The sequence below is a fragment of the Aptenodytes forsteri genome, unplaced genomic scaffold, assembly GCF_000699145.1.
Source record: "Aptenodytes forsteri isolate BGI_AS27 unplaced genomic scaffold, ASM69914v1 Scaffold56, whole genome shotgun sequence".
Taxonomy (NCBI): Eukaryota; Metazoa; Chordata; class Aves; order Sphenisciformes; family Spheniscidae; genus Aptenodytes; species Aptenodytes forsteri.
The window spans coordinates 4,209,317-4,234,917 of NW_008796213.1; the positions used below are offsets into that span (position 1 = coordinate 4,209,317).

General features: G+C 38.3%; 1 protein-coding gene across 1 annotated transcript in view; it reads left to right on the plus strand.

Annotated features, from left to right (window-relative positions):
• KDM7A (lysine demethylase 7A) overlaps nucleotides 1-25,601 on the plus strand; it is a 72,421-nt gene that overhangs the window by 2,219 nt on the left and 44,601 nt on the right. The window contains exon 2 of the mRNA XM_009288408.2: nucleotides 25,507-25,586. Coding sequence (XP_009286683.1) covers nucleotides 25,507-25,586 — 80 coding nt within the window. The remainder of the gene's footprint in view (nucleotides 1-25,506; nucleotides 25,587-25,601) is intronic.

Consider the following 25,601-nt stretch of genomic DNA (forward strand, 5'->3'; position numbering starts at 1 on the left):
TGCGCTCCTGGGCTTGCCTTTCATCTCCTGCGCCCAGCGCTTGCAGCAGAGAAAACGATGGTTGTGTGGGGTTGTTTTTGTTGTGGTTGTTTGTTTTTTTTTTCTCCTTTATTTATTTTTTCTTTATTCCCCTCAATGGCAAAAGAAAAATGCTGGCCAGAAGTAGGTTGTGTATCTAGGTGTTACTTAACAGTAATTATTACACATGAGTGTTTTCTTGCCACGTTTTAGGATGAAAGGATCTCCTTTATTTATTTTTTCTTTATTCCCCTCAATGGCAAAAGAAAAATGCTGGCCAGAAGTAGGTTGTGTATCTAGGTGTTACTTAACAGTAATTATTACACATGGGTGTTTTCTTGCCACGTTTTAGGATGAAAGGAAGGCTTTCAGTGTTTCAGATGTTGACTTGTACATATGTGGAGTTAATTTGTTCTTTGTACGTGGGTTTCCCTCGACTCAAACCATAGTATAATAGAAACTATGAAAAGGGCTTTGTAAACTGGCAAAGCAGAATTGTTGTACCCTTAAAAACAACCCCTCGCTAATATTTTAACTAGGCTACTACTACTCTTGCCAGTACTGTTGTTTGAAGCTAGACGCACAACAGCTTTTTTGGATTACAGTAGCTTAATACAAGTTCGTCAAAACTTGGTCACTGCTTGTAGTAAAGGTGCAGACATCATCTGAAGGTCTTTGTACGGTTACAGGTTCTCTCTCTTGCAGGTTTTTTTCTGCATTTGTGTGTTGCTCTTTCAGTCTGTCTTGGCAGTTGCTCAGCTTCCATGCAGGCTTAACTTAAGGGCCAGTCTTGTGCACTAGTATTGCTAGGGTACAAGTGATCTAACTTCTGAAATTGTTAGGAGGAGGAAAGTATTGACTGTCTGATACAAAGTTGGGACAGACCACTCTGTAGCTTTCTCAAATCTTGATCTGCATAAAGATCCACAGTGGTTCCTGTGCTTGAGCTCTGTCATGTAATTGGTAGAAAAACTGTGCTAGCACTGAACTGCTTTGATAGTCTGAAACCCTAAGTGTGGAAAGTAAGCAAGCCAGTAGGAGCTGGCAACAGCCATGTCGCTTCGGGACTTAGTTGCATGCTCACCCAGTCTCGTGACTAAGGGACAGGATCGTGGGAGACCGTTGTCCTCTCCCAGCTGTGGTCTGCTCTGGGAGCACCTTTCCCCTTGGTCTAAGAGTATCTGAAGACTGTTACGTAGCTTGTGAAAGAAAATATGCACTCTCAAATCTTAAAGTTTTTGGTGAACTTCTTGGTTTCATGCTTTCTCGATTTTTTTTTTTTTTTTTTTTTTTTTTCTTCCCCCCCAGCCTGTGGAATGGGGTTGATGTGACTTCATGTTAAGAAACTACATATAAACCCCATGCTTAAGGCTGTGGTGCACTAGCCTGATAGGTAGCACGTATTGTTGGATTACGGACTCTTTGCTGCCTTCCTATGTATAGTCAAGAGAGTGCCTTAGCAATACGCTGGAGGCAGTACAAAGTCTGTTCTGACAGATTGGCACTAGTCCCTTTGAATTTTATGTCATATTTTTTCTAGGTGTTCTTGCACTATCAGTCTTCCAATGACTGTACTTTGGCTTACTATCAATATATTATCAATATATTGATATTATCAAATATGCATTTTATTGCTTCTGGCAAATATTTATGTAAAAGCGAATATTTTGATATGCCTTACACGGTTACGAACCTACATTCTGGGTTTTAGTTGCTCTACGAGTGGGCCTAACATCCGGCCACAATCTTGTGTAATTACCTCTTGCTGAACAAAAGAGCGTAACGTGTGTGTCTGTGTGGTGTTCTAGGCTTCATCGCTTTCTTGAATGGCTCTCAGGAGTGGAGAGACTGAGAAGTGACAAACTGTCAAATCTTTCAGATGGGCAAATCCATTTATATTTTAGACAATTTCTGTATTTTCCCGGTCTTTTTATCTTCTTTAAATGAAAACGTCACATTAAGCTGCTTCCCCCTTTCTGGCTTGTCTAGGATATACTCCAGCTAGAATGCAGCAGAAAAACTCCTTTATGCCGCTCTAAGTGTTTGACATTTTCTTGAATCTGTTCAGTACCTCTTGACACCTATTTAAGTTCTTGGCTTCATCTTCAAATGATATGTATCATAGCGTGGTAGTTCTTGTTCTGTCTCTGTCTCCCTTCGTTTTTTGATGCTCTACCTCAGTTACTAGGTTAACTACATACTGCTGTCTTTTCTCGCTTGCGTTTTTTACTGTGATATATGTAACCTTATGCACAGAATATCTTTTTTTTTTTTTTTTTTTTTTCTGAACTTTTTGCCAGCTTTTTTTTTTTTTTTTTTTAGCCGATCTTGCAGTCAGCTCTGTTCTTGGAATATGTTTGTGGAGTTTGCAGAAATCCTATTGTCAGCTTTGAAATTTTTGTCCTTTTTTCTGTCCGTGATACCTGTACTTGACTAGATTTATTTGAATTGCATAGATGTCACTTATTCTTGTAGACTAGATTTCAGAGAGGTTGGAACAAACTTAAGTTTAGGCATATAATTCAGTTTTTGTCTGCACAGCACCATGTTGTCTGTAATGCTTCAGAAGTAAATGATTGTAGAGTTAGCTTTTTAAGGCTGTTTGCTTTGTAAAGCTGCACTGGTACTGTACGGGCTGTAAAGGAGCATGGAGAAGTCAGTCAGGCAAACTGAGAAGTAAAAATGCAGGTGCCCCTATGAAGTTTGCTGTGTAGCACTTTTCCAAGTTTGTCAACAAACTTACAGTGAACTTCTAGCACGGCTCAATGACAAATGGGGTAAGAAGTTATCAAATGTGTGACTGTCAATTACAGTTACGGTCTCTGCCTTTTAAAATGCCTGTAACCTTTTTAATGTATTTTTTACATTTAAAAAATTTTTATTTTTTTTTAAACAAAGGAAATGTTTTATTCTTCAAAGCCAGAGCAGTGGGGAATAGGAAGGGAAAGCATCCTTTTTTGTTCAAAATTAGTAATTTTTCCTAAAATTTCATAATGGTGTCAACTTTGGTGTCTGCTCCTCAAGGATAAGAAAACAGCCCATCCAGCTTTGCTCAGCTTGCATCTTTGGCATTTTGTGTAGATGAAACTTAAATTTAGAAGCCATAAATCCTTTTTCTTTTATAATCTTTTATGTTTACAGAAATCAGCATTTCATTTGAGCAGGTTAGAGGGCAATAAAGGAGATAGAGCACTAATCTGTATGTAGTGTATGTATGTATGTACTTCTGTTGCAAAGCAAAATCAAATTGATTAAATTTATACGGAATTGTTTTTAAATTGATAGCTCTTGCTCTCAGGATTAATTCTGTATTCTGTGTAGCCTTCTTGAAAGAATTAACTTTTTTTTTTTCCCCCCTTTCCTAGGGCAGTTCTTTGATGGTATATAGAACCTTGCCTTTAAGTGCTTGATGTTTTTTACAGCTTTGTCATTATTAAAAAACATTTAATAACATCATTTGAAAAGAAAGGTGATTCGTGTACCTTTTGAGGATGATTATTTAAATTGCAGATGCCTTGAGGCTTTTTTCTCAAATGGAAAAAAAACTTCAGTGCCAAAATCACATCTGAGCTAAGTTCATGTAGGACATAGTTTTTCTGATACTGTAAAGATTTGAGCATGTCTTCATTTGGTCTCTGAAGAAACATAAAGTTTCTCAACCACTCCTTAATCTGATCTCAGTTTCAAAATGAAGGTTCCCTCTTGCAGCTGTTAGGTTACGTGGTACAGGTCCCTCTTAATGCACTGGTTTGTACTCTGAAGGCAGGCTTTCTCCTTAAGAAAAGAAAGAAATGTACATGCTATAGTGACTACTTTTCCTGAATTGGTTCTTTGTTTTGGAGCTTTATACATGAGGTTCTGCATGATGGGCTTCGCCAACTCTGTGCTGCTGAAAGAGGCTGTCCCACTCCTGGCTGCAGGCTGCTATAATTTCTCTTTTGCTGGTTCAGTGCTTGTCTGATTGTTTGGTAAGTCAGCTCTGCTCAGAAAACTGACAAAACCCATTCTTTTGCTGGGTTAGTTTTTTGTTGGGTTACTGAGCTGAACAGGCTCATCAAGGGCTAGGATGAGTCCCAGGCTGTTGCAAAACCCTAGTGAGGACTCTGTTGCTGGAGGAGATGATAGCGGGTGGGAAAAGACAGGGGAGTTGCCCGTTTTTCTTCCTCACTGCCCACTTTGGGATCAATGGCTCACCCAGTTTCATGGAACCTTGTTTTTGTGTCTCAGTCACCATACGTGATTCTGCTTTGAATCTGATGGCCTCAGCCCAGACCTGTCTGCTCGTCTAGTGGGGTCCATAGCAAAGCAAGGCATTTCCAGTGCAGCTGCAGCATTGCAACCCCAGAGCATCATCTGTCTGCAGAGGCAGGCAAAGCTCCTGCATCTGTCTTAAAGGGACTTAGAGGACAAGGTATGGTGATGCTCATGTCAAGAAACGTGGAGACTGCAAAGAGAGACTTCTACAAATGCCTTCTGGTGCAGACCTTCTGTTTACAGAAAATTAAGGCCTTGTAATTATAAACGTTCAGGGGCCTGAACTGAATCAACAAATCATTGTCTGGTCACTAGAGCTTTGGTCTGGCACCAGAGGCTCTTGAGCTGACTTTCTGGCTTTTATGATGTATAAGGCTTAAATTCTTCCTGTAGAAACTGGGTGTGTGTTAGGGAAGTGTTTTAGACCTCAAGGGAAAGTTAATGTATTTGTTAACCTTCCTTTTCTTTGGTTTAGCCTTGTTTCCTCAGAGATAAGATGGAAGCCTCAGCTTAAGTCCAATGAGCTGTGCGTCTTTTGCCAAAGAATTAAGTGACTTCAAGTGACTTCAGCTCTTCTAACAATACAAAAGCTGAAACAGTTTTGGTTAAACTGAGAAGAAACTAATAATAATAAGGATGCCAGACTAGCACTTGTGTAATGGGATGTCTGTTTCCAATCCTTTTATATTCTTCATTTGAGCAAGCCATTTTTTCCCTCTCGGTTCCCATCTGTGAAGTGGGAAAACTTGTTAAATTCTTCCTGTAGAAACTGGGTGTGTGTTAGGGAAGTGTTTTAGACCTCAAGGGAAAGTTAATGTATTTGTTAACCTTCCTTTTCTTTGGTTTAGCCTTGTTTCCTCAGAGATAAGATGGAAGCCTCAGCTTAAGTCCAATGAGCTGTGCGTCTTTTGCCAAAGAATTAAGTGACTTCAAGTGACTTCAGCTCTTCTAACAATACAAAAGCTGAAACAGTTTTGGTTAAACTGAGAAGAAACTAATAATAATAAGGATGCCAGACTAGCACTTGTGTAATGGGATGTCTGTTTCCAATCCTTTTATATTCTTCATTTGAGCAAGCCATTTTTTCCCTCTCGGTTCCCATCTGTGAAGTGGGAAGACTTATTAATATATATTAAAGTAGATGTGTTCTCTACCATAAAGCATTGTAGAGTAGTAAGTATTCAAAGTTCCTCAGTTTTTGAAACTGTGTAATAACATGTAGTATTATATGTACAAGTTTTTTTTCTTTACAGTTTTCTTGAAAAACTGGCTTTATTTGAAGTATGTATACTTTGAAAGTTAACACTTCTTTTCTTTAGAGCTGTAATTTGGTAATTTTTTTTTGTTTGATGTGCTGGAATAAAACATAGTAGACGTTTTAGAATATGCGTTCCAACGTAATAACTAGGACAAGAAAAAAAAAGTACTGTCCAATAAAGATCTGTAAGAGAACTGAGGGGTACATAATTCAGCTTTTTTAATTAGAATTGCAACAAGATTCTAGTGAGTTTCTAAACAATTGTAAAATTCTAATAGTTCTAATTTCTAAAGTACAAATCAATTATTGCCTATTCAATGTTACTTAAAAGATAGAGGTTCAGAATTAGTGATTTAAACACTATCTTTAATTTTTTACAATGTTATAGTTGATCGATATCAATATTTTTGGTATAATTGTTTTTTCTTCAGCCATTCTTGACCGTGCAAATGAAGGCACTGTAAGTCTTTATGTGTAATTTCACTGGGTAATAATGAGTTTTTTTATTAGCTAGTTAATTTATGAGGATTTTATATTAAAAAATGTCTTTTGTTGATGCTTACATAGCACTTCAGTATCTTCCTTTCCTTTTGTTATATTGAATACATACTTGATTTGACTGAAGAATTAAAATGTTTTCAGAAGGCTCTGTTTTGTGACTTCTATATCTACAAACTACAGAGGTAAGAGAAGTCTGGGTAGGGGGCTGCTGCTTGGTATGCTTAATTTCTGTATATATCTGCTAGGTGCTACAGTGCAGAGCATGTAATATTCTTTTTTTTTTTTTTTTTTAAACTGATCTTGATCTGTTTATAATGCTGAATTCTCTTATGGCAACACAATGCCAATAAAACGGATTAAGCCTTACAGTAGAGTATCACCCTGTTAACTGCCAGTGGGCAAAATCACATTAATTTTGTTTTCATTCTTCATTTGTGGTTTCTAGCTTTTTTGTGGACAGTTTTCGTATTCATTAGCAGATTTCTTATGCTCGGTGCAGTTTTCTGTGCACTTCCTACATCATCGTTTGAAAGATCATGCGATACAGTGTCTCCATTCTGTTTACATGACGGTTTGCACAAGTTGAAGATGAACTCATACTCTTCATGTAAATATTTGTACTTTCCCTACATCATTTTAAAATAAAATACCATTGTCTCAAAAGAACTCTGAGTAGTAAAGACTTCCATGGGTACAGTGTGCATGCTTAAAAAACAGAAACATGCTCAAGTTTTATATTTGTCTCATTGCTGAAGTATGAAAATTCAGTTAACAGCATTGCTATTGCTTTATTAGCAACGTAGGAGAGATATTTTAGTGAAATATACAGCTTTTAAAATAGCTAAGCTATTTTTCATTTGTCAGTCCTTTCTAATGTATTGTAACATTAGCTCACGAATACACAGAACTAACAATCTATGGAGTACGAATAGTCTTGAGATGTCTGCTGTATGGTGGTAATGTGGATTTATGTGGCTAGTTACATCTCCTCAGGTCAATTCTGCTTTTGAATGGAATTAATATTTAATACTGTTTTCTCCATTACTTCAGCATTAACTAAGGTAGACTTTAAAACTGGTCTTTCTTTTTGAAAATATTGAGTTAATTGTTGCTCAGGCAGGCATAAATGCTGATGTTTGCCACAAAAGCAAGAAAGCTTTTTTAAAAAAAACCCTCCCACATCATTCTGTCTTAAAAGCCAACTGGAGTGAGGGTGACTGTTCTAAATTTTTAATATATTGTGGTATGAAGTCTATTTATTTTCGTTTGAAACTGTCAGCTGACATTGCAGCTAGCCTGGGAAATTCATTTCATAAATTTAATTGTGTTTGTTCCATTTACATTAATGCTTTATTCACTTAAAGGCTCTTAAAGCACTATTCATGAAAATGAGTGCAAGGAAAGGTGACTTTCTGAGAAATGAGGTCTTTGATACTGAGGGTATAGGATTGATCTGATCTGTCATTCTTGCCAGTTATCAGGCAGTATTTTCTGAACAGACTGACATTTTCCTTTTGAGATATTGATGTTTGAGGGCCAATAAACAAAGGCCAAATCAGGTAAATGAAGAACAACCAAAGAAATTGCTATGTCTTATTACCCAGTAGTACTTGTAAAACTTCCGGTTGGCTTGCCCAAGGTACAGATTTTTCATTTTGTTTCTATATCAAAAATACTTGGATCTTTTCACTAAAGGATTACATCATGCTATTGACCTGCAAAACTCAGTGTCAAGAACAAGTGGAAGTGAAATGAGGCACTGCAACTTAACGTACGGCGTTCAGGGGTACTCATGGGCAGATCTGTGAGCTGCAGCAAAGTGCCGTATGGAGCAGTCTAGGAACAGTACCAAAAGCAAGATAGCTGTGCTAATGTGATGTTGTGCCTAGGCAAATGTTGCCAGTCTACCTCTCAGGATAGTGTTTTCCCTTTTTATTTCATGATGGTGTGCTGTGTTGACATGCCACAGCTCAAGCCCAAACATGCTGTCCTAGGCATTTCTCTGTGCTCTATTGCTTCTGTAAGGTAAGACCAAAAGCATGTTAACAAAAATGGTGTACACATGTAGTCTGTTAAATTTCACATTAAGTTCTGACTACAGTATTTGCCTGAAGGATACATCAATGTGGTGCAAAGGTGAGCAGCAGCTCGCTGCCTCTGATGCTGTGCCCTCCTGTGTGAATTGCTAGGACCTCTCGGGGCATCACTTTGAATCTCTTAATGCTGCAGTAAAATGTGCTGCTCTGATGTAATGAATACAGGAGAAGTAGTTTAGTATACTCTTCTTACTCTTGCTAAGAACGAACAGGGCAGCTGCAGTATTAAGTGATTGGACTAGCATCCTTGCTGAAAAGTGTCTTATTTAACTGAGTGAAAGCATGTGCCTTGGCTGTAGCTTATACTTCCAGCATGGTCAGCTGGCTTGTGCTTGAAGCATCGTGAGACTCCACTAAGAAGGATTTAGGTATGAACTAGAGCTGGGAGTATCATTTGAGTAGATCAGCATTTTCTGAAGTGAAGATGTAACTCTTAAGTGCTTCTGCAAATGTTACCTCCTGGCTTTTATATTTTACCAGTAAGGGCAAGTTCTAATTTCATTTTGTTTTTTGGAATTGGTGTCTCGGCTAGCATCGCCAGATGAGAACGTACTGTGCGTTCTATTTCCTGGCCCTTATTTGAGTGTGGAAATAACTTTATTGGCTAATGAAAAAAACCACAAACCCTCCACTATGTAGAAGAATAAAGCTTTTTACTCCTAGTTAGTTCTGGTACTGGATACTGAATAGACTTATTACTATAAGAGAGATCAAAATCTTGTATATTGGTGAAAGGAAGGTATGACTGTTGGTGCCAGTGCTTGACCTGTTAATGTGAGGTGCCATTACCTGCTTCTTACAAAGATGCCTCACATACAAGCAGTCTTTTCCCAAAAGTGGTTTCCTTACATTAAGGAATAGATCTGAGCTATCTCTACAATCCTGTTTCTTTATTCCACGTTAGTGCTCTTGTTCCTTTTTTCTTTCCCCCCAGCATGTGAATGTCAATGCATGTCTCCACCTTAATTGGCTGAATCTTTGTCTTTCATAGGGTAGCACTGCATCTAATTCTCTTTTTTTCTTTGATGCTACACAGTCTTCAACAGCGATTTTTATATGCGGAGGAGGACAAGGAAATGAGACAAAATCATGAAAAAGTAGTAAAACGGGAAAATAAAGCTTTAGCCTTTTAAGTATGGTTGGATGATTAGTGAAATGATATTGAGCAAACGTCTTGTTTGTCTGGACTAAACTTACAGGAAACAGGCACTGGTACATTTACATCACATAGTTAAGAGTGAATTGCAACGCATTCCTTACTGCTCTTGGCGCATGTGTGCTGAGAATGGAAGTGAATGCATCCCTGCAGCATGTGATGTCAGTTCCCAATGCAAACTACGTGGAAAGTTCCCAGGGAGTTTCTTGTGGACGATATAGCAGCTTGAAGCAGGGAAGCCTCTATCTGCAGTTATCCACACCATCCCAGGGCAACACTAGTAAAATATAGGCTTTTTATAACACATTAGTAAATATTATAACACATTGGTCTATTTTTCTGTTGTATTTTTTGTACAGCTAATGGGGAGTTTGGAGACAGAAGTAGCAGGTAAATGTGTTTTATATACTGGATTGTTGGTTAACACAGTATAGTAAAATTCTGTTTCTTATAAATACCAACCTGAGGAAGCTGGACAAGTGTCTTTCCAGTGTGAATGTATGCATTGCTCTGAGCCTCTGACAAATTCATCAGCCTTCTATGAAGTTTGTGCACCATGATACTTTGGAACAAGGTTTTTGTTAGGAAATGTTCTCTATCCCTTAATATGCTTGCCAGTGTCATGTATACCCTCGTGTTTGGAAGAAAAACTGTAAATCTCTAAATGGTCATTGTTGGAAACTTACTGACTCTATGCTAAGAGGCTGGGAGTAAAGCAGATACTTCCTTTTCAAAGCTCTGTACCAGACACAAAGTAACTGAATGGGACTCCTGGTTTTCAGGTGTCTGAAAAATCAGAACTGAGATGAGGAGATTTTTCTGTTCTCATGGGGTATCTACAAAGGGAGTAAGCAGCATAGTGAAGAAGAAACAGTCTTCTGGGTGAAAAGCTGGATGGAGAGAGCACAGGAAAGTGAAGACAATACAGAAGGAAACAGATATCAAAACAAAGAATACTTGGAGAATATTAACTTGTACTGCAAGAGTCTGGAGTTTTAAATTTGAACAGTAATTTGTGGGTGAAAAAAGCCTCTGTGCGCTGCAATGACCCCACTCTGAAGTGAAGTGTGGAAGATCCATGTTCTAATGCAGCCAGTAGGCTTGCTGATGCTGATACAGATGCATGGTTGAGTTTTTGATTTGATGGAAACTACTTTGTGGTGTGCAGAAAATAAGAAGTGATGATCAACATTAATTTAAATTTAAAATGTAGCTTTCTGTGTCTTTCTCTGAATGGAATCTAACCTGAATCAGCTGCATCAAGTCCAATCTTAATTCTTGCATTTTCTGAAGATAAATACACAGTTTGAGGTTGTCTTATGTAACTCTGTGGTTTGAATTGCTGAAAGTAAAAGCTGTCTTTTTAAAGAAAGCTGACTGTGGGTCTATTTAAATTAATGTACTAGAAATTATATTGCAAGGTTGGGGAATTCTCACTCTTCAAATAGCTTGATTATTTTTTCTTAGTATTTTTAGTTTTACTTAGTTTTATAGCCAGTGCTATGTAATAGAAACAAACTGGTAAATAAACTTTTCTTCTGTAATTGAGTTGTAAGAAAATGGCTTAATACTTCACATTCTGTGAATTATTGAACTCATTAAAGGCTCTTTAGAGATCATTGACCTCTAAATCTTTATCTAGGAAACACTCATGGTAAAGGATTGTTCTCATGTGAAGTATTTACTACTTTTTGCTAATTATTAAAGAAAAACCTTTTTGGTGCTTTCAGATTATGTTAGTAGAGGTTGTAAAGAAAAGCAAAACATTACTATCACTTTCAAACCAGAAAAGCAACAACTGTTAAGTGTTACTTGTACTCCAAAAAGTCTGGCAGGTATGAGTCAGGTTTTAGGCAAATTTAAAGTCCTCACCAGTTCCTGAAATACTTAGAGAGGGACAGTTCTGCCTTTTTTTTTTAAAGGAAAAACAGGTACATTCATAGTCAGGGGATAGACTGTTATGTTCCTGTAGGAAGCACTATTAAATCAGAAGATTAAGGAAAAGTATTAGTATGTCTTAAGACCTGTAAAAGGTTGTGCTGTAATGCATGCTCACTGTATGTATGTATTTACTAATGTCAGGAACAGGGACCAGAACTCAAGATAATCTTGTCAATGTCTGAGTGCCCTAACCAGAAGATTAAGTTTGGGTCACGTTACATGTTCTGGGCCCATAATTCTTGGGTTCTTTTCTGCAGAGTAAGAGGCCCTAAGTGGGGGCGATAAAGAGTATCTCTACATAAAAAGTAACCTGGAGATGAACATTTGCTTCAGATGTGTGGGCTTGAACTCCCACAACCTGAATAAACACTGCTGCCATCTCACTGGGAAAAACAAAATAACTTCTCCCTTCCCCAGTCCCAAGATAAAACTGTTTTTTAGTGCCTGGTACTTTGAAAGTATGGCAGCTGTGCTTGCCTTCTGGCTTAGATGTCAGGGAACGTGGCGCATGCTGGCTGGGTGCGCAGGGCGAGCAGAATAGACAGTGCTTTTGGAATATTCAGGTCAAGTGGTGAGGTGCCAGGTGAGTGTAGGTACCTCTGTGGTTAGCTGTCCTTCTGAATTTAGGTAGGCTTTAGGGGCCAGCATCCTTACTTGAACATTGCCCTAATACCCTTATATAGAGGTATCCTTTTTTTGTGTGTTTTTGCAGTCTCTCCCTCATTCTTCTCTACTCTGGATTTGAAAGTAGTTGTTCCTTACAACTGTTCATTCCAAGGCTGCATCCTGTTGTACTTGCTATTTTAACTAATCCACTTAGTACCAACTGATGTGGAAGTAAAGTCCTCTGGTAGTCTTACTTTTGGTTTAAACCAGATTTATAACAGTGCAGTGATAGACCCACATTAATCTAGAAAAAATTGATTTAATAAATAACTTTCACAGAACTACTGAGGTTGGAAGGGATCTCTTAAGATCACCTAGTCTAACCCCCCTGCTCAGGCAGGGTCAGCTAGAGCAGACTGATCAGAACTGTGTCCAGTTGGGTTCTGAATATCTCCACCACATGGAGACTCTGCAGCCTCTCTGGGCAACCTCTTCCAATGTTTGATTGCTCTAGCAACTGAAAAATAAATAAATACATAATTTTTCTACCTTGTGTTCAGGTGGAATTTCATATGCTTTAATCTGTGTACATTGCCTTTGTACACTGCCCTGTCACTGGGCAGTACTGAGAAAAGTCTGCCACCTTTCCCCTCCCATCAAGGGAATTTATACACATCGATATTGGCACACATTGATAAAATCCCCCTGTGCTTTCTCTTCTCCAGGCTGAAGGGTCGCAGCTCTCTCAGCCTCTCCTCATCTGAAGGATGCTTTAGTCACTTAATCATGTGAGTGGCACTTAGCTGGACTCACTCCAGTACATCCATGTCCCTTCTGGGGATCCCAGAACTGGACCCAGCACTCCAGGTGTGGCCTCACCAGTGCTGGGTAGAGGGGAAAGATCACCTCCCTCGACCTTTTGGCAGTGCTTTTCCTAATGAAGCCCAGGAAGCTGTTGGCTGCCTTTGCCATGAGGTTGCATTGCTGGCTCATGATCAGCTGCTTGTCCACCAGGGCTATGAGGTCCTTCTTTTGCAGTGCTGCATTCCAGCTGGTTGGCCTCCAGCGTGTAATGGTGCGGACACACTTGCAGACAAAGCCTAAGACCTTTAATAATGTGTACTTTCACTCTTGAATTGCAAAGATAATTTACTTAGTTTATATGAAAACATTTTCATATAATCACTTCTTGTAGTATTGACACCCAAAATAAAACACTTGGATGTGTTGCTCTTTGGCAAACTTCCTGTCTTCTCTCATAGAAACAATTAAGCAAAATTTGAGTCAGAAATTTTCTCCTGAGGAATTAATTTTGTGATTTTCACAATAAGTGAACCACAATGTCTCCTGTAATTTTTACAGGAATGGTAAATGTCTGTACTCATTTTCAGGGGACCTTTTGCAGTAGGTCCTCTGCTTCCTGCTTCATACTTTTCTTGTGCATTTCTTTGAGCTTTCTTGTTCTAGTGTTATTGGTGTTTTGCCCACTATGAAGAAGGTGGTGTTGTAAGAGCTATATATACATACACTAGTGATACATAGATAAAATCTTTTTTTCCCCCCCATCTAAAAACTGTGGAGCTGAGTAGCACAGACTGTGAAGTAAAGATTACCTCCAAAAGTGTTTGTGTGTAAAATCTAGAATAAAAGATGTGGATTTGTGCTTTTGCAAATAATTTAGATGACTCTAGATAGCTTATGATAGAGTTAAAACTGGTTTCAGTAACCTGGATCTGAACTTTTTAGAGTTTTAGATTAAAATCAGTATGTCAAATTATATTCAGAATAAAAATAATTGATGCAGATAAAATTCAATCTTAGTGCTGATGTAACTCAACCCCCAAACTCTATTTAGCTTTGTTCTGTGCTATTTGAAGTTCCCACGTGGTGTGAAAATTACTGTGCTCCATTAATTTCATCTGAATAGGAAGGAACATTTAGATTTCTGTAGATGGAATAATGTGTAAAAGTAACTTCTTGGTATGTTATGGACTGCATGGATGCAGTTTTGGCCAGTATGCCCCTCTGGGCTTCTATAAGCAGCTGAGAATCCAATAAAGAACTCTAAATTATAGGCATTATCTAGTTGATTGAAGGAGCTTATTCTACTTACTGCTCTGCCAGCCAGCCAATGTAACATCTGATATTTAAACTCATTATCTGTGTATCTGAAACAGTTTGCTTGTATCATAGCTTAAATAGAAGTTAATGTAATCAGCTACTCCATCTGCGTTTGAAATGAGGATGGTGAGCTAGAGATGATGAGCCAGTTTGCTCTCAAATTTCTTCAAAAACGAAGCGTCTGTCTCTACTTGCTATTGACTGCAAGTCTATTTGCCATATAAAAGTAAGGTATTTCAAAGCTAAAGGAGCCATCATGTATTATTTTATGTTGTGCTTAGAAGATGCAGAAATTATTCTGCTTATTAAAAAGCTTACTAAAAAGTTCTTAGCAACGTCTGGAAAATATTGTAGACTGGAGGGGGAATTACACAGTTGAGAAGCAGAGGAGTTTAAAAAATGTCTTTGTGGTTTTTTGGGTTTTTTGTTTGTTTGTTTCTTCTTAAAGGAGGAGAACTATTTAATCAGTTGAATTTTGAAGGCAATAAAAGAATCATTTCAGGTACAGCTGCAGAGACTCTGAATGCTGCTGTGAGTGTTAAGGCTACTTAGTAGGCGGCTCCAGGAGGTCTTTAAAATCAATCTAGTTCAGAAATTTTTAAACCAATTAGGTGATACACTGTGTTTGGTGTAAGGAGCCGGTTAAAAGGTGTGTAAAGCAGGCTGAAGCCAAGTTTGCTGTTGCTGCAGGCTGTAAAAGCAGCAAATCAGTCATATAGTAACCCAGTAATAAGGGATTTGCAGCAATGGAGTCTTAAGGTTGTGCTAATACTGGTTACTGGTGCTAGAACGTGGGAGACAGAAAAGGGTATTGCCTAATGTTGTTAGCAGAAAGTCATATTTTCAAATCATGCCTGACATCATTTTCCAATGAAGGGGCACAGTTTAAAAACAATCATTAGCTTCCTAATGAATTCCTTCAGGCTAGGAAGCCATTGTGGGTTTGTTACTGCTCACCTCCAAACCTTTTTTTTGTCACTGTGCTTGAGAACAAGATCTGATAGTGTCTACTGACGGTATTACTCAGGATGTCAAAAGCTTTGCAGACTATGCATTGCATAACATAACACAGTACTGATAGTACTTGTCATGCTTCATGATCTTTTTAAACAGCTCATCTTCATTAGGCAACCTGATCTTTGTAAACAGCTCATCTTTATTAGGCAACCGGAATAACCAGCTAGTATTCTCTCTGTAGGAGGCTGCAGTCCATGCCCTTTGTTGATGAAGAGCAGTCAACACTTCTAGCTGTTGAGAAGGAAGCGGAACTGCTGAAGACATACCGACAAATTCCCAAATGAATTAAAATCTGCTTTTAATATACAGTGCAGATCACCTAAAAGAGGTGGTTAGCCTGACATCTAATACCGAAGAGATCTGGTTGTTACATAAGAATATTATATTAAATAATATAATTTGTTCAGCTTGGAGAAGAGAAGGCTGAGGGGTGACCTCATCACAGTCTGCAACTTCCTCATGGCGGGCAGTGGAGGGGGAGCTGCTGATCTCCTCTCTCTGGTGACCAGCGACAGGGCATGAGGAAATGGAATGAAGCTGCATCAGGGGAAGTTCAGATCGGACACTAGGAAAAGGTTCCTCACTGAGAGGGTGGTCAGACACTGGAACAGGCTCCCCAGCGAAGTGTCACGCTGTCACCAAGCCTGTCAGTTCAAGGAGCGTCTGGATGATGCTCTTAGTCATATGGTTTAGTTTTAGGTAGTCCTGTGAGGAGCAGGGAGTTGGACTCGATGATCCTTTTGGGTTCCTTGCAACTTGAGATATTCTATAAATGGTTTTTTGTGAGATTTGGGTGTAGGTAATTCTGGAATTCAAGAACTGCTGTGAGTGAATATGCAAGAACCATTAGTGAGTTTTTTCCACTCGATCTTTAAAAAATGAACCCCAAACATTAAGTCTTGTTGTCTCCCAACAAGTGCTCATAAAGTGGTATTTCTTTTATTAAGAGCAGGTAGGTATCTTCATGCTTCAGAATGGTCATCACGTTTCTCTCAAACTAGTAGGTGGGAATCTAGTTGAAAATTTGTCCTCCTGATTTTGTCCTGCTTTATGGAAAGCCATGTTTGATGTGGTTTAGAAATGTGGCTTTCAAACTGTTTGGGTTACTTGTTTGTTTTTCTGATCTGTTGTAGTTACTGCTGTACTTCAGTGAATTATTGGAAAGAGTGTTTTGTAGGCAAATAACATATTGGTAGTGGCATAAAGTCATACCTCTGGCTGGTACTTGCCTCAGCTACTCTTGTAGCTGGAGCTACAGACAACTGGTCTCAAGGAACTGGTAAAACTAAACACTTCATCAAAGAAAAATTGGGATACCTAAAGGCAGTCAGACTTAAGACCATCTTAAATGCTGTGCTATCTAAAAACCCTTGCTTCGCTTGCAGCATCTGGTGCCAATATATGCATCTTTTGGACTTAGTAACGTCTTTTTTGATGTTGTGCAGGCTATATAATTAATTTCTAGGAAGTTTTTCAGATGCAGGGAGGGATGTTCCCTGCAATCTAGTTGGTAAGCTATTGGCAATTTATCTGTTATATCGGAGTAGTTCTGAGTATTAGAGAATAACGAGAGTGAAGTTCAACACTGACTGGGTCTAGCGACTTCCATCGCCAAAAGGGGCAAGTCCTACTTCTCATATCCCTCTCTCCAGGTTACATAGTCCCACTCCCTCTCATGGATTGGCTCTGATAGTTGTCCCAGCTGTGCTGTAAGCTAACTTGATAAACAGGCGGAAAACTGGTTAGGTTAGCTTTTGTCAGATAAGTGAGTGAAAACAGGTTGCCTTGTAACCAGGCAAGTACCAGGGCCATTGCATGGAAGGGGAATGGGAGTGCTTGCTTGGAAGGGAATGAGTAACCTGCCTCTTCCAGTGGCTGCAAGCTGTTAGATCAATGCAAGCTGTATCATGTCGTTGCTTCCTAAGATTTGTTGGTCATTTTGGATTGAACCTCAGTTTCTCTTCATAGGCTGTTCGTGATTCAGGTGATATTTCTCTTCTTTCCTCCCCTTCCAATGCCCTTTCTCTTAGAAACAAATAACTAGTATGTCTGCTCTGTGTACAAAAGGCCCTTGCTACCTAATAGGAAACTTTGCACTGGAACTGAAATTTGTGTTGATTGTGGTCAAAGGACTTGGGATGCCAGTAATTCTTAAAACCACATCATACGCAGTGTTTCATTAAGGTGGCTAGAGACAGAGTGATAATTAACAGGAGTCTGTATGCAAGTTGGCGCTGAGGAAGATTAAGGCAAAAAACTAAGAATGTAAAAGTTTAGTCAAGGAAACGTGTGTAGACAATATATAACAAAAAAAAAAGCTTATTTAAATTTCATTTTTTATGTCTTCATTCAGGAAAAGGGGAGGCCTTAGCCTGCTGTGTTACCGTTGTCATAGTTGCTTTATTCCTGAATGAGTGAAGGTTTAATTAACTTGTCTACTGACTTTCCTTTTCCACCCTCTTGTTATCTCTATAGTAGTAGAGCTTAGCCTATTTCTTCCTTTTTCTGTTAGGGAAATAATGGTAGCAATTTTGGGTAGTAGTTTGTTCTCAAGTAGAATACAACCACACACAGGCCCTCTGTTAAGATGTCTGTTTCAAGAGAGCTATGGCAGCTGTATTAAATGGGTTGAAGATTTTGTGGTTTGGTGTATTTTTCTTTTTTTTCTTTTCCTAGAATCGAGACAGAGTGTTGGTTCTGCCTTTAAAACCTCTGTGGTTTGAAGGTGTTATTTTAAAGTGCCTTTTTTTTCTTTTTTTTTTTTTCCTTGGTTGTAAGGTTTTGGGGTTTTTGGTGGTGTGTGGTTGTCCCCGTCCCCCGTTCCCCCTTATTTGTAAGCACAATTATAATAGAATAACCCTGTCTGGGAATTGAAATAAGGCAAATTATGTAAATAAGATGCAGTTACCTGTCAGGGGCTTTTACTAGGTTCTGGAATATCTTAGGGGGGAAGAGGTGAACTTTCGTTGGCTTGGAGTCTTGAGGAGATAAAAATACATAATGAAAAAACTTTCTTAAAGACCTAGAAAACCTTTGTTGTCAGTGTATAGGTAGACAGTTAATTTTTGTCTTCTTTCTTGCCCTTCCAATGCCCTCTCTCTTTGTACCAAATAATTAATATGTGTGGTGTTCTTTGTGTGTAAGGCCTGTGCTACCTAATAGGAAACCAAAGCTGTTATAGACTTTGCATTATAACCAGAACTAAAATTAATGTTGACTGTGGTCAGATAAATTGGGACTCCAGTATTCCTAGAATTACTTGAAATCCAATGTTAATCCTTTTTCCTGCATCAGTTGTGGGAAGGACAGGATAGCTCTCATTTATTTCAACATGCTTCTAGCAGTTGCAACTCTGCTAAGACACAGTACCTAAAGTAAGATTGGACCATTGTTTCTCCTTTTCTTTGGTGTGTCAGTCTGGCCACACTGGGAAAATTAATGGAGAAAGATGGGAGTCTGAACTGCTACAGAGAATCTTTCTGAATTCCTGAGTTGAATGCTTTGCTTTTTATGTGAAGGGTTGTACTGATTACTGGTTTTAAAGTGCTAAAAAAATTTCCTTCAGGTCAGATTGATGTACATTTTTTTTCCTCCTTCCCTTCCTTCCCTTCCTTCCCTTCCTTCCCTTCCTCCCCTTCCTTCCCTTCCTTCCCTTCCTTCCCTTCCTTCCCTTCCTTCCCTTCCTTCCCTTCCTTCCCTTCCTTCCCTTCCTTCCCTTCCTTCCCTTCCTCCCCTTCCTTCCCTTCCTTCCCTTCCTCCCCTTCCTTCCCTTCCTTCCCTTCCTTCCCTTCCTCCCCTTCCTTCCCTTCCTTCCCTTCCTTATCTTATGTTTTGATTCACTTGCTGGTGTCATCCTGGTTTATCTCATCTAATTGGTTTCACACTGAAATAAGGCCTTCAACGAGCACTGCTGCTTTTAAAATGCCTTTTCTCTCTGCTGTCACTGACATGCTGTTTAGTTTTGAGTTCTGTTGTAGTTTTCTTAAATGTTATTTTTCTGATCTTCTTGAGGCAGCTTATTTTGCTAAAATCCACACTGAAAGATCTAGGCTCCTTCAGACCTTCACTTCTGTAAAACAATGATTTTAAAAGGACAGGGACAAAAATTAATTGTAAATACTCTTTTAAAGCAGCTTGATGCAATCAGTCTGGTTGGGAAGAGTAAGTAGAAATCTCTGTTGGCATAGGAAGGAGGGAGAAATTGGGTATGTGCTTAATAGATGATACTAAACAGAAGGAATATGTCAGAAGTACTTTGGTGATGTGAACTTGGCCTTGTCAGGGAATCATCATTAGGAAAAGTACTTCTCTCATAAAACTGCTACATGTAATCCATGATGGTTGATGCTATCATGAATCAAGCTGGACTGTGTGTCTCTTCCTAGCAGTCTTACATTGTAGTGAAAAGGTTGTTTGCCTTCAGTGTGTATTTTTGCCTGTAAAGCTCTTTGGATTTCCTGAGCATGTACGTCTTTTGACTGCAGTTTGAACAGTCATTTTACTTAAATTCCTAATAGTTACATGAAATAATTGTATAGAAAATCACCTCTTCACACAATCTTTTCATAAACATAGATGATTAGAAGTAAGATTATGCTGATTATACTAAATATTCAGTTGTCAAAGTATTTTGTAAAAGTAATGGCCCTTTCTCTCTTAACTTCGTTCTAGCAATTTCAATAAATTGAACTAATTGTACTTAAAATCCAGGTCTTGGGAAAAAAGCATGTGTTCAGTTTCAAAAACATATCAACTCATTTTCAGACTGGACTGGAATTACGGGATGGAAGAATCAGTGTACAAATAACGTATGTCAGTGTTGTTTCCTGGAGATTTTAAGTACCATGGTGATTAAGTTGAATAGACAGCTACCTTCCTAAATGTAGGCAAAGGATGTAGGTGAAGGTTTTGTTGTATCTGTAACTGTGAACCTACATCATTACGTAACTTGATAGCTTTACTCCATTGGTCATAATTTTCCTGTTAGGTTTCTTCTTTTCAGAATCCATTCTGTGGAGTTGAGCTTTCTTTGACAAGATGTCATGTACTGATTTTATTTATTTTAGCCTCTGTGCTTTGAGGGAGTGAAAAGCACTGTTACTTGAGAGAGAAGGTATGTATACTGATTTTCTTTCTCAATGGAAGAATGTGCGTGAGTATTGCCATTAAAAGTGTCTTCTGCAAGGACAGCACTAGTATAGCTATCAAACGTTAAATTTTGTATCTGGAGGTCTGGGAAGTCAGAGCCTTTGGAAGGCCCTTTTGAAATCAAAATAGATCATATATCTGTCTGCACGTTTGTGTTACTGCAATACCTCATTTCAGAGAAATATTACATAATTTAGAAGCAATAGGGTTCAATTACATTAGGGAAGTCTAAACCTCTGTAACGAACATTTACATTTTTAGTGTGCAATGTGATGCTTAATCTAACGTAGACTAAGATCTAGTATGACTTTGGAAGTGTCAGAACAGATGCCTCTGAGCAATCAAAGGTCAGAGTTCTATGTGTATTACGGCATGCAGCATTGTTGTTATTGGGATTCTTATGTGTGTTGTAAGATCATGCAATATTGAATAAGTTAGTGTACTTTGAGGTATTTTGAGAGGTGGCCTTACATGTCATTTCTCTGTCCTTAAGAACTGGGTTGCTGGAATGTATGTGAGTGAATATGTACCAAAACTATGCTATTGGGCCGACATGCATATATTTTATACAGATCTAAAAAATGTATTAATTTTTTTTCTGGAGCAAATTGGTAGCTCTGAGAGAGGGGAATATTTGCTACAGATAACCATTATTCTGTTTTTCTATTTTTTTAAATTATTTTTAAAAAGTGTATTTATGCATGCTATTTGAGTTGTGTTTATATCAGTCATTCCTTTTTAAAAGGTATTTTGTTTTGGAAAGTGAATATGGCAAAAACAAAAGCTCAGATATTTTTATGTTGGGTATCTTTTCCTGTAATTTATTCTAAGGCAGTATGGTTCTATATCTAGCGTATAGAAGTTTGTCACTTCCTTAAAATTATTTAATTGCCAAAGTAAATCCTTGTAAGCCTAAAATTACTAGTATTGTGATTCCAGAATTGTTACCAGGCTTATCCTGGTAAGAGTAAGAGATAGCTGGTGGTTCCTTGCACTTTCCCGTGTTGCTTTGTGGTTTTTGGTTAGTTTTATTACTTTGGTGTAAATGCATGCATTTTGAAGAGAGGGGGAAAAAAAATCTAGCTGGCACTTGAGGTTCAGGTTTTTAAAGCTCACTACATGTATTTTAAGTTTTAGACTCTCCTTCAAATAAACTTCATTTTTTAGCAGTTTTTGTGCTACGGGATAGTATGTAGCCTGTCAACAGTATTGTCACGCTATGACTTTGTCTTTCTATTCCTAATTAAGTATTTTAATATTGTCCCTGAATGAGTGACAGATGAGGCTATGTGGTTGTGGCAGTGACATCTTTAATACTTCTGTCATTTTAACCTGTAGATATTGCTGACTAGGCATCCTTTTCTCACTTGGAAAAAATAGGCTTGAATTAAATGACTAACCAGAATTCCTTAAAATTTGCCAAATTGTTTTCCTACCCCATGCTTTTCTTTGCATTCTTGGGATGGGGTAGGAGAAGCTGTTATTTGCATAACTTGCAAGCTTGCTAATTAATTTTGACAATAAATGCAATGGTATTTTGGGTTTTGTTATGCTCAAACAGATTAGGACTGAAAGTAGCAACTGCAGACCTTGTTACAGGTAAACTGAAAAGTTTACTATCATACTTGCCTACTCCTTACAGAGTTATTTGCTCAGTATATTAATAGAAATATCTCTCATCTGTGATGATTTGAAATTCAGTAATAAGGCCTGATACTATAAAAGGCAAGTGTCAGTCTCTTTCTATATATGTGTATATTGTTGGTATAGAATTGCTAAACAGACATCTCTTTCCTATTGTTTAGCAATCATTTTTAGAAAGACAAAATAGTGTAGAGATGAAAGAACAGAATATTTTCAGATATCATGTCTTGAAAATAACATTAAGTTAGAGATTTAGTGAATAACTGCATATAACTGTAACATATAACATTTTATTTATTTCTCATTTATAGGAATCTTACTGCTAGGGTTTCTAAAGCCTATCTGAAAAAGTGGGTTGAGTGGTGATTAATTTTTTCCTTTGGATCAGCTTGTTGAACTGACTTGTCATGTGGCTGCCTGATGGTTTAGATCTAGTGAGAGAAACAATGGAAGTCCATGGTCAGACAGTTGGAGGAAGGAGGGTGGGACCTTCTTTTCAGCAGCAACAACTACAGTTGTTGCTACTACACTCAGTTTAATATGATGTGAAACTGTACTCTGCGGTAGTAACTTCAGTTTTTGGACAATTAAGACTCCTTTTACTAATGAATCTTTGCTGCCTCTAGAATTTACTTACTCCTTTCCTCATCCCTGTTAAGAAACAGTAGGGACTCACTACCTATATATTTTCTCAGCTGTTCTGTGGATAACTGGAAATTGAGAAAGGATTTTGGGGATCTGCTCTGTCAGATGGTGGGCGGGAGTTAATAGGAAACATGCCTATACCCCTAGTAATCGTCTATAGCCCTGTATTCCTAGTAACAGGGAACATGCTCTAATACCCCTAGTATTTTTCTGCTGTTCCAGGATTTTTGTTAATCTCTTCCTACTGGATGTCAAGACGTGTGCTTTTTTCCCCTCCTTCTACTGGATAAAACCTGCAGTGCTCTGTGAGGCAAGGAAAGGTTGTGGGTGCTGATGCAAGGGTGGACTTGAAGAGGATGTGCCGAGTTCTTGTTCAGAAATAGGATAGTAGAGAAAGAACATTACCCATAGTGTTTATTCAGGGAGAATATAGGGGGATCTTATAAAATTACTGAAAATTACATTTTCCAGCTTGGAAAAGATGCAAGGTATTGTGCCTGATTAAACATGCTAGCAAGGGTCCTGAACCTGCATTTTTGCTGCAATGACAGCAAAAAAGTCAGACTGTTCAGGTCAGACTGTGGAAAACCAAGAGGTCTTTGGGCCTGAACTTTGTGTGTCCCAAGAAGAAAGTAAGAGACTTAAAACAACTTTGGCTCAATTTTGAGCTGTAAATTAATATCTAATTGTAAAAAAAAAATTGATCTAAAAATAACTATTGAAGAAGAAGTAGACGTTCCAGTGATGGCCTCATTTCATCATCTGCATGGGTACAAAGTGTCACACTGGTGTTGAGAGAAGTGGAAGCTACTGTGGGAAACTTCATAAGAAGTACAGTTGCATCTAGAAAGAAAGGTCTGTTAGATTGTTTTCCACGTGCTTCTGAAAGAAGTGAAAAAGGAGCTTACGGAATTGAAGTGATGGGGGAAAGGAACAGAAGTTGGAATCCAAGAGGATGGTGTCCTGTGTACAACCCAGCTTCTTGACAAATTAACTCATTTTTTCCATGTTGAGGATAATCCATCTTGTTTTCTGCAGTCCTTTTATTAGATAGAGAATTGCTTACATCTCTCAATTTTCAAGATTTATATTTTCAGTATGCCTTGTATACATGAAATCTCAGAAATTTCCTAGTAGGAATATCTTGCTGACAGTTGATAATCTGGCCTGTTAGTCTTTTCAGCTGTGACAATTAAGTTGGGAAAATGGGCATCCAAACTTTACTCATATCTTGACTTTTGTAGTGCTATGTGTGTAATCATTCCCTTTTATACTTGGAATTTCATATAATGGTAGAGTATATACACTACTTGTTTTGATAAGATAAAATAGCTTTTCAAGTAGTTGTATCCCTTTAAGGACACTGAAAATAAGGCCTTGAATCAAGAGTGCTTTGGATTTTTTTCTTAAACCAGGATTCTTTCAGTCACACCAACAGAGGCAGTTAAGCAATCTCTAAAATGTTGTGGTTGTGCTTGATAACATCAGAAGCAGGGACGAGAAAAGCCAGACTGGATGGAGAGCAAGCAGGTATTAGATTTAGAAAGTGCAGCAGCCTGTGTGGTGACTGACGTGGATCCAATACTTGTTCACAACATCGTGCTGCTGTAGGAGAGAAGTGCCACGTGCCTTGGGTGGCTTAGTATGTACAACCGTGCAGTCTTCAGGGATAATGCTTCCTGTAAATGTTTTGGACTTTTGCAAACTCCTTGTACAAGGCATTCCAGCATAATTGTGAAACAGTTGTTGAATCTGTCATACCAAATTATCTGTACTCATCTCTTAAATTCTAAATTAATAGCAGTACTGCAGTAGAGAACAGGCTGTGCAGGAATTTCTCCCCCCACCCTGTGAAAGAAGCCTTATTTTTCCTTTACAGAAAAGCAGAGGTCCATTGGTTCAGATATATGAGGCAGTCCTCTTCTGATTGTTTTTCATTTACACTTGCTCCTTTTACATAGCTACAAATATAATAATCAAATGGAAAGTTGAGACTAAATCAAAAACTTTCACCTTATAGTGAGACTTAAGTCTGGAGAATTGGTTCCTCAAACTTTGAGTAGCAAGGGATTTCTTCAGTTGCCAGGGACCGGTATGTTCTTGTATGTGAAAAAAACTTAGCACTTCTCCCCCCCCCCGATTCTTCTACTACCCCTTGCTGACCTTGCTTGATACTAGACACCTTGGGGAAGTTACGAGGGTCTGACCACTCAGAGACTGATATTATGGAGTCTATTTTTAACTAAATTTTTCTACCTCGCTACTGCTTCTAGAACCATTTCAAGTAAAATTGGACCTGTTCAGGCCTTCCACCTTCATGAACAGATTTGGAGATGTATTTCTGCATAGTCTCTTACAGTTGTTTTTTTAATTATTATTATATTTTATTTTGTAATACTGTAAACTTTTCACCATTCCTGAGGATTAGTCTACAGTGTCCCTGCAGGAGATGAGCAATTCAGAAACTAGGTAATATATACTAAAGACATTTCAACCCAAATGGATGGCGAGGTGAAAGATAATAATGATATTTCATTCAGGAAAACATCAGTGGATTGGGAGTATTACTGTGTTAGAGTATGTTAATGCTTTCCAGGCTCTCTGCTACCTCTTGGTGACCTTGCTTTGATGCTTGAGGTCTGAAGTTGCACTTAACCACAGTAATTGATTGCTTGCTAGTAGCCAGAATGATTAATGTCACATTCATCTGTGTACGTTGGAGAAAGGGACTCAGGGAAGTGACTTGTAATGGTGCTGTATGTGATTGATACGCTCTGTGGCATCCTTGGCAATGCTTGTTCTTGCAGGTGCTGGCACCTCATTTGCCCTTTGCATCACTCGGGTATCTGCTACTAGATTCACTTCCAGTATCTCCCAGTTAGTGTTTTGCCTTTCCAGTTATTTCTGAGTTTAGAGCATAAATAGTAGACCGAAAATGTTTTCTTTCTGTATTGAATGGCTATTCCAGCTATTCTAATACCATTCCAGTGTCACTGGCTGTCTCTGTACATAAAGTCCCATGTGCCTTTATGAAAGGTTATGGAATTAATCAAGTCACAGAAAGTGTTTAGTACTTAACATAATTTCTGCTTTATTTTCAGGCTATCCGTACCGTTCTGTAAGAGACAATAAAATTAACATTCTTAAACAGAATATGACAAACAATTGTCAAAGCTTGAAGGTATTTTTACTATAC